At 32.5% G+C, this 9941-nt stretch overlaps 1 protein-coding gene across 1 annotated transcript; it reads right to left on the bottom strand.

Moving 5' to 3' along the window:
- Positions 1-281: 281 nt before the first annotated feature.
- Positions 282-7183, bottom strand: LOC128985334 (uncharacterized). The gene is made up of 4 exons (XM_054404749.1): positions 6952-7183; positions 2640-2742; positions 1284-1775; positions 282-401 (listed from the first exon to the last, which is right to left on the bottom strand). The coding sequence occupies exons 1-4, from the start codon at positions 7084-7086 to the stop codon at positions 316-318; spliced, it is 816 nt and encodes a 271-aa protein (XP_054260724.1). The 5' UTR covers positions 7087-7183; the 3' UTR covers positions 282-315.
- Positions 7184-9941: the final 2758 nt, after the last annotated feature.

Genomic DNA, 9941 nt, shown 5'->3' with positions numbered 1-9941 from the left:
ATAAAACTACAATAACTACGCCAAGGGACACTCTTGTTCGCACTGAGATACAGTAGAATTCAACGGCCACGATACTTAAGTTAAAGTACTATTACAAACTAGATATTAAAATCATCAACATCAGTCTAGATCCCAAAAATGCCAAAGACAAATATCATAGTCCTTTCTTACAGAAAATTTTATCATATTCTTCATTAAATGCCAAAAATTATGTAAATATCATTTGGATACTTAGCGATAGAGGAACAAAAAAATTTAGAGCAATGAGAGCAATCCGTTTGGGTTTGAATTCTTCTCTGTGATTTTCTGGATCCTTTATATGAAGAACTCCACGTCCTTCTCACCATGGTCCTTAGGTTTTTGGTCCTTCTGAGGTTGGAAACGGTAAACAAATGTCGGCTCTGAAAAAACCACAATAAAAAAATCACAAGTCATTTTAATTTAATTTGAATTTACAAACCCTTTTACAGCATTTAATTTATACAGATTTCAAGATTATACAGATTTGTTATGTGTATAAAAATAAAGCGAGCGCGGTAACAAAATGGATTTTCTTTTGTCATAAAATGTAAATATCAATCCAAAATCCACTTCCAAACATTATTTGGTATATTTGGATATAGTAAGTACTTCTTTTGACAAGATGGTCATTTTCGGCCGCAGTCTTGGATTCAACATATTGGATGCAAAATATTTTTTCAAATGTAAAGGTGGGGTTGTGACCCATTATTTAAAACAAGATTTTTACCCTGATCCACATCTACATTCATGTAGATGTGAAAATAATAATAGTATCCTATGCAACAATCCGTTTTTAGACATATTGATCCATTCCAAAGTTATAAGGATATTTTATGCCTTTAGCCCATTTTAACATTGTGCACTTATAAACTAAGACCATAACCTCAAAATAGTGCTAGAAAGATAAGAATACGGTCATTGTCAACCTATTTTCACTTGGTTATGACGGATGTAATTTTTTGGCCACCATCTTGGATCGGCATTTTGAAATGTGATTAATAGACAATTAAATCGACAATTAAAACTCCCCCTGTAGTATGGATGTTAGTAATATTTTAACACAAACTGATCATTTCAATTGATAAGATTTCATCCTAGTTTTATTTCTCTATAGACATTGTTTTAATTTCTTACATTAAGAAAAAAATATCATAAACGTGATCGCTCCGCCTAACTGGCATTCACTGATTCGAAGACAATCCTAGTCATATGCAGTAAAAAATTAATTTTTAAGTTACCTAAGTTAAATTCAAGTTACCCACCTTCATCTACGTTACGCAGGTCCACCTCGCTGTTCTCAGGCACTGTAGCTAGTTTCTTCTTCAATATAACAACATTTTCGTCGAAAGCATTGTTTCGTTCGAAATCGTGTTCACCAATTTCTTCCCTTTTTTCGTTAACACATTCATCTTTCTCTGGGGTGTTCACAATGATTTCGTACAGATCTTTCATTGATTCAACATTCTCAATGGAGGTCTCAGGGGCTTGCATATTCTCCTTAGGTTGAATATTTTTCTTGGTAACTTCTGAAGACTCAGAGCGAAAGCCGCCACGGAAGTTGTTGAAGGATGGAGGCAGATAGTTGTTAACGTCCTCGTTGTCGATGATGAGTTCATCGAAGATGTCGTTGTTGAAGGACCACGAGGGATCTATTCTGGTGGGAGATCGTTCAATGTCAGTAGAAGGTCTTACGACCGAAACAAATATGCTGGTGATGCTGTGGTGAAGGAAATTGTAGAAAGCGTGCATCAGATCTGTGAAAAAACAATGGAGATGAAATCATATAGCTCGTTTTTTGTCATAAGGCATTATCTCACCATAGTTCAGCTACACTGTGTTTGTGGTAGTGCTGTAGTGTTTGCCGGTAATGTATGTACGTCGTTCTGATTATTCTTTTACTGCTTCTACGTGTTTTCAAATATTTTTCCAATTTGTTGTGTATTGTACTAAAGTTCTCCTATAAACAGATCAATCGGATGCTTAATATTATTATATTGTTATCCTTCTTCATCAATTATTGTTTCCATAAAAATAACCCTTCCATGACTATTTGAAATGAACATTGCTCTTATGTCGGGCAAATGTTTAAGGGGGCTGTCAACTTCCAAGGACTCTCATTGAAAACAATAAAATTATAAAACCCCAAGAAAATGACTTTATATCATAGTGTCCTAGATATTCAAATTACTATCAATTTGGTATTTGAACAAATATTTTGAGGGGTACAACTGCTGTTTGAAATAATCCAAGATGGCCATCAGCCTCCTTGGACTGGGCAGTGGTATATATCTTTAGACTCACAATTTATTATGTAGTAATATATTGTTTTCGATTGTACTTTGACTGGATGGACTTGTAAATTTTTGCTATATTTTACGTTCACTACAGTTGAATTTTGAGTCAAGATATCACAAAACCTTAATAGTTAAGCTACAAAAGATCGCTGTATTGATTTTGGTTGATATTTTAACTTTGTTCATTTGCTTGGTTCTTAGTTTAAACGTAATCACGTTTTGCACCTTTGCAAGGATAAAAAAACGTAACTTATCGAATTGTAATGTAAATCAATAAGAAGTCACAAACTTTAGAGTTTTAAGCTTTAAATTCTTGTACTGTACCTCTGAATGATTTTGAGTAAGCGACATAATTCAGAACGCAGATCACAAGTATGAGGAAGACAAGCATGTTGATAAGTCTGAAGTAGTAATCAGCATTCATTGACTGAAACACGTAAATGATTAACTGTAGACTACGCTATATGGTAGCCGACATTTCCTGGAAAGTAGCCTATATAACGATCAATAAAACTAAAAATTTCTTCAATTAAAAACTTTTACCGGACCAGTACATTTCTTAGCAGTACAGTACCTTATGCAATTGTATCTTTTGGAGCATTGTCTCGGCTATTTATTATTTTAGACCAGCTCCTTTCAAAATGATGTTTTCAAAACAGTGTCTAATTGGTCGCATACATGCATTTAGTTGTGCCTCAACGGAACATTCTTTTTGGAGCACCGCCACACATTGCCTCAACAGAATATGCGAGATCAGACGTTTAGCCAAGAATGTGCACAGCCAGGCATTGCAACGGAATTTGGCCCGCCGCACATTGAACATGTATTTGTACATTGTTTTGTTTTATACAGGGTGATTTGTACTCAGTGTGACAAAATTTGTGAGGTTTATGTCTGCTTATGTACGCTTTAATGGTTTGAAGACTACAAAGCATGGTGTCTTTAACATTTAAAACATAGAAAGTCGGCTTGTTGTATTTTTGATTCAGCTTGAACAGTAAAAGCAGTAAAAAAGTTCCCTGTTTTCGGGTATTCAAACCACTAAAACAAACAAAAAAAATCTAAACCTCAATAGTGTAGAATATGGTTGGAAAGCTTATAAAATGGCACAGTTTTTAACATAATCCGACACTTTCTTGTATACAGGGTGTGAAAAATGCAATAGACCATTGTTTTTAAAATTTTTATCAAATATCTTAATTTTTATCTTTGAATCTATTTACAATGGAGTTTTTACAACTGATCCTCCGTCATTTTCCATTATTCTTGTTCAAAATTTAATGTAGAACACGAAAATGACATTATCTACTCAAATCCATATACAGGTAACTGAGAAATCGCTGTATTAAGTTTAAAAGCATGGTTATTTTTGAAAAACATAAAATAATTTCTTTTTTTTACGCTAATTTTGAGACTTTGAACATTTGATATGCATCATCACACTTCATTTACTTTGTACTTACATCAAAAAAATGTTGTCACACTGAGTACAAATCACCCTGTATGTATGTTTAGATTTGTATAAACCTAAACAGGTTAAGTGTAAGAGAGGGCCATGTGGCCCTAACTTTGCCTGACTAAATAAATCACTTTTAATTTAATTTTTATTTTCATTGAAGCGAGGCGAGATGCATCGAAGTATTGGATGCAGGCTAGGTGCAGGCGGGAGCGAGGAATTTTTCGTGTCACCTCCTGGTCACCGCACATGCGCACATTGAAGCGAGGCGGATAGAGGCACAGAAAAATATTTTCTGTGATAGAGGTTTCCTAGCTTTGGTCGTACTTCTTAACTGAATCTGATTGTGAGTTGAATAATTTAGTTTTACTCTATTCGCTAACCGAAAAACGTAAAAATGTTTTTGCAAATGTGATTACATAAAATAGGCTACTAAGCCATGGAGAGAAATTTTTATCAAATAAACTGCCAGACCGGTCAATTAGGAAAATATTTTCGTGTGAACAAACAACACCTTGATGATATCCATAATTTTATTGAAAGGTCCAATAGTTCACTATCGGAATGTGGTCGGTCCTTCGGTCCGACACAGTGTCGGCGAGAGGCCTCTAGTAACGTGTGTACAAAGTACCTAATTTAGGATTGTAAAATATTTAATGACCACACTAAAAACGAAATACAAAGATAAAGTTTTAGACCATAAATAAGCAATCATAATAATGAAATAATAATAACAGTGCGTTTATAGTTCATTTTTAGACCTATAATGTAATTGGGAAAATAATACTTTAATTTCCGATTACCATGCTATGTTTGACACATCAATTGCGTTGTTTGCGTTAATGTCAAAAGTAAAACTAAAAATAACCTATAGGCGTACTGTAGGTTTAATTAACTTCTAAATAATTTAATAAGATTTACAAAAAGTAAATTCAATTCGTCTAAAAACATGAAACATAATTATATATATTTACACTACGTTTGTCTATTGAGTGTGATGATAATTAAATTGTCTAATCCAAATAGATCACAGTTAATACCATATTTCATATATATTTATCGTCCTAAAAATAAACAGTATATTTGTTTCAAGTGTGTTTTTACGTATTATTATTTTATTTTTCATAAGAAAAACTCCTCAAATTCACAAAAAATAAATATAAACATAGGTTTTGAAATCCAGGTAATCCCGGGTTTAAAAGACGTAAATCCCGGGATTTCTAGGTATCAAAAATCCACCGAAATCCCGGGATTGAGACCCCTAACACACACACACACAGACATCACCTTGAAAACTCGTCATTCTTTGCGTCAGGAGGGCCCAATACGAATATTGGGCTTCAAAACTCAAATTCGAAAATGTTGACGAAATAGCAATGCATATAATTTAAGTATATCCAGAAAGTTAAATTTTGCCATAGTTTAAATATTATAAAAAACGCTCAAATAAAGGTGTCAACTGCGAAACGGTTGTACACGCGTTTTTTTATATTCCAATATAACAGTAGTAAAAGCTGTTAGTGGATTGTTGAAGCTAATATTACGCAATATTGAGCATCCTTAGCACTTATAGTTAATTCAAACCGGTGACTTTTTAAACGGTCACATTCTTTCGGAGCAGTACAGCAGATAGAAACCTTAACAAGAGAGTCGTCAATCACAGAACAACCGAATTAATCTTTCACACATCAGATTGTTTCATTTATTTATTCATTTCAACGGATACACCATTTTCAAAATAATATGTTTAAGCACATGAGCAGGGGGCGAGGGGGGCATTCCCCCCCCCTGGATCCTGGGCTAGAGAAAAAAAATATGCTGTACTAGCCAATATACAAATATTTTCTCCTGTCAAATCTTAAAAAGCACAGCAGACAAAAATCTGTATATTCTTGTACAGTAATTTGAAACAAAAATTATTATTGTTTTATTGTCTTAGATAGCACATTTTGAGTTTACATAAATTAGTAGTTTTGTTATTCATTTACTTTTTCTGTTTGGTGCAGTACGATAAACCACTTTACTTCTAGTTTATATACACAGTAGGCCTATACATAAAAATTCAGATGTTTTAGAAGCATTGCTTTGTCATTTACTTTAATGAATTATTCAAGCATTAAAATTATACATGTGTATAAATTTTACGTAATTTTTTTAACATTGTGGAATACCAATTTATAATAGTTAAATAGAACCTTTTGTACTTTTGTGTCAAATTACTTTATTGGTGATAAAATTGTATTTACTTTTAGTTCTTAAATACTTGTATTTTATTTAAAAACCAAAATAAACTGTTATAAACTATAGGCTATGAACAATTCATTGAAACATTCATTGCTAAATGTTGTACAAGAGAAATTGGTCATGAATCTAATAACAAACATTATATTAATACATCATGGAACTATTGATCACGTTTCTTAGATAACAAACTTACCAACATAAAATTATTGTGTTTCTGTCTGTTGTCAATAATTCTTAGTTTCATGAACTTTCTGCCTGAATTTAAATAAATTTTACTCATAATTTTGTTTTTATTTGAAGTGCTTTTGACAATTAAAATAAGCTTAAACCCCTCCTTTTTTGTTTCAAAACTGCAAAATTTTCCGGGGGAGGACCCTCTGACCCCCCTTGTTTGCTGCGGGGTATTCTATACCCCCATACCCCCCGGTGTTTGCCCCCCCCCAACGATTTGATGAAATGACGCCACTGATTGCATTGCAAATAACAAAAGAAGTCCAATATACAGGTATATCGATATTGTATAAACTTTAAGCTGCCAGTTCTGCAATTGATAAATCTTATAAATAGCTTAAGTGTAACATATTAAAAATCAAACACTCAATCGAAACTACTATTGTCTTAAAATACATTTCAATAATAATGAATTTTTAGAAATATTTCAGACTCAACCTGCCCAAATAATTGAACAATTATTGTTAAGTATTCAATCTCAGCAGTACCTTATTAATGAAAAAAAATATTGTAAGTTGTAAAATACCGCATAATTCATGTTCACAAAAAACTACTTACAGTATAACTAAACTAACAATAAAGCAAAGCTGTTTTACTAGGCTAGTATATTTATGTCGCTTAGTTATGGCTTTTAATTGTTTAAACACCCCCCACTATAGTTAATACAATAATTTCAAGTCGTCAGATGGATAAAATGAAATTTACCTTTTTATGGTCAGGGAGAGGCTCGTCCATGTAGTCCGGAAGGTGTGTGTTGTTGAAGATAGGGGGAGGAGACATGTCCATGTAATCTAGAAGGTCTGTGTCGTTGACTTCTTCATTGAATGTATTCATCTTCATGCGCGATACAAGGTACAGACTTTCAAACTAACAGACTAACTGAGACACTGAGACACTACACTCAGCTGTGGCAGGAGGCGGGGCTATATAATACACAACTGAGGACTGGAGTGGAGGTAGAGACAGTATGACAGTCAGATGTTATGTTATGGCGGGCTCCTAGCTCAGCTGTCAAGCAGGTGTGCCACTCTAGCCACGAGAAAAAATTGATCTTCTTACTGTATACTATATGAAATGTTTCACTATTAGTTTCTGTAATTTTTTACGTTAATTGTTAAATAAGATGCTGAACTGTTTCCTTATAAATCATAAAACAGCAATATGAAAATTTCAAATACATAAGTACATTATAGCCTAAAACTAAATATAAAAATAATAAGGACCATGAAGTTTTGAGAAAACCACAAAAAATTTCAGTTTTTTTATTGACTCTCTCCTAAGGGCACAGGTCTGTATTCAAGCACATTAAAATATTTAATGTGGGTCAGCTGGTCAGCAGTTACATTTGTTTTATTGTTTTTATTTATTACCGTAAGTCTCATGATAAGACCTAGACCCAGGACCGATTTACTTTTTCGTTTTGATGTCCCCAGAGGCCAAAAACACCATCCGTTCAAATTCATTAATATAATATAATTATATAGATATATGAATAATTATATTATATTATATAACTCGAGCAAAAATGACCCGATTTTAATTGAATTTGGTACAAACGTGTAAACCTACGTTTATTCGAACGAGTTCGCGAACCAGCATGATTGGACTATGGGAACGGGGGTTTATGGGAGGTTTTATGGGGTAAAAATGGATTTTTCCTATTTTTGACCCAAAAAACACAAATTTTCATAATTTCTCTCCAAACCATTTTGTAAAGCTTAATAAAAGAAATAATTTGGTATATTGAAGATTTGTTGTATGCCCAAAGGTTACGGAGATCATTTAAAAATTTCATACTGTATTTTTAAAACTTCCGTGTTATTCTTATAGAGAATAAATAAACACTGTTGTAGTTTATGGATATATTTCAACCAAATTTGGAAATTTTGTTTATTTCATACTTCTCAGCTATCAACATTGCAATGAAAAACACACCTCAATATCTTCCTTGTAGTAGCAAACCTAAGTAATCACTAAAATTAATGTTTTTGTTTGAATAGGAAATAAATCTGACAATTTTTAGGGAACATTTTAGTAGAAATCCAGCCAGGTAAATGGAAATTCGCTTAGTTTGCAGGTTTGCTGCGGCAGGGGTATTTCTTTACAAATTGTTTGTTTACTTTTTTCCTGAGTTAACCTCTTCATTTTCCAAATAGATGATTTAAATGGATATTCGTAAAAATAAGCAGTACAGTCAATTGGATCAGTACAGTTGATTCTTTGTAATCAATAATCAATAATCATTGGTAAGTGAGTAACTGTTTTACAATAGATTTAGAGACCCACTATCTTATTCTTCTCTGTTTCCTCACCCCGTTACAAAGCACAATAATAACAACTAAGGTAAACGCACCAGTAGCTGACAGTATAAGAAACTATACGCACTTAATAATCCGTGGTTTTGAATAAATAGGAACTAAAGAGATATTACGGATTTTATGTGATTCTAAATTTAGTGTAGTTTTCAAATTTGTCATACAAAAAGGGTTTCTTAAATATATTTTATAACATTTTCAAACTTAATTCAACCTTTGTACATGTTCCAGTGGCTGACAGTGAAAAAAGTGCTTGTACCAGTAGCTGACTGTGTGTTGTCCCAGTAGCTGACACTGGAACTATAAATGTACTAGCTGCTAAGCCTAAGGGTTTTATAATTTATAAGACGAATAAAATCTAAATAAAACCATGTAAAACGTCATTAAGAAAATTTATTTTACATATTTTAAAATAAAAAATATTTACATTAAAAAATATATATATATTTTATATATACCTATTTAAGAAAAATATAAATTTTGTAAATATATTTGGCTTATTAATTAAAAAATTAAAATAATTTTATAAAAATGTGAGATTACATAAATTATAAATAGCATGCAAATTTCGATGGGTAAAACCAATTTCATATTGTGCAAGTAGCAAAATATCCCCTGTCAGCTAGTGGAACTTGTATGGCTTATGTGTACCAAAGCCTGACATTGATATAATTTTAAATCAAAAACCCCTAACACCCCAATTTTATCATGAAATTGTCAACAAAGGTATAATTGATAAAAATAATGAGCCTAACCATTAATACTATTTAAGAAATTTAGCGAAATGACAAAAAACCAAACTTACCTTCTTAACAGTTTCATTAAGGGAATCGACTAAATGTGATGTGTACAGACAGGGTCGCTTTCAAACCACCACCATTCATTGAGTATGTGCTAAATTTCACTGATTTTTTGTAAGCAAATCAGGAATAAACATATGTTCTTCTAACAATGCAATCATGTGTAAATATTTTTAAGAGACCACATTATAATGTAAAGAAACTCAAACTGTCAGCTTCTGGAGCACTGTCAGCTACTGGTGCATTTACCTTAGTTTAGATTAATACGATTAGAAAATAGTAATAAGAAATCAGGTGATAACATGTAACTTGTAAATCTATGTTTAAGCTGTTATCACGAGCGATATACTATTTATTTTACATCGTGTCGCACGTTTTAGTTTAGAAAGTGTAGAACTAACTGTCAGTCGATTTTCTGTGGGATATTTCTGCAAAATGTACATGGTAAGTTAAGAGGATCAGGATTTATTAAGTCGTTGCAGTAATCAATATAAAAATACACTTTATACTTTATATAGTATCTGGAGTTTTGCAGGGCAAATTTGTCTCGAGACGGTGGCATCACTGGCTGCATTGAGGC

The sequence above is a fragment of the Macrosteles quadrilineatus genome, unplaced genomic scaffold (assembly GCF_028750875.1).
Source record: "Macrosteles quadrilineatus isolate MER2022 unplaced genomic scaffold, UCM_ALF_1.0 Scaffold_2__2_contigs__length_208266976, whole genome shotgun sequence".
Classification (NCBI taxonomy): domain Eukaryota; kingdom Metazoa; phylum Arthropoda; class Insecta; order Hemiptera; family Cicadellidae; genus Macrosteles; species Macrosteles quadrilineatus.
Note: the sequence above shows the minus strand (reverse complement) of the source record. Positions and strands in the feature narration are given on the sequence as shown.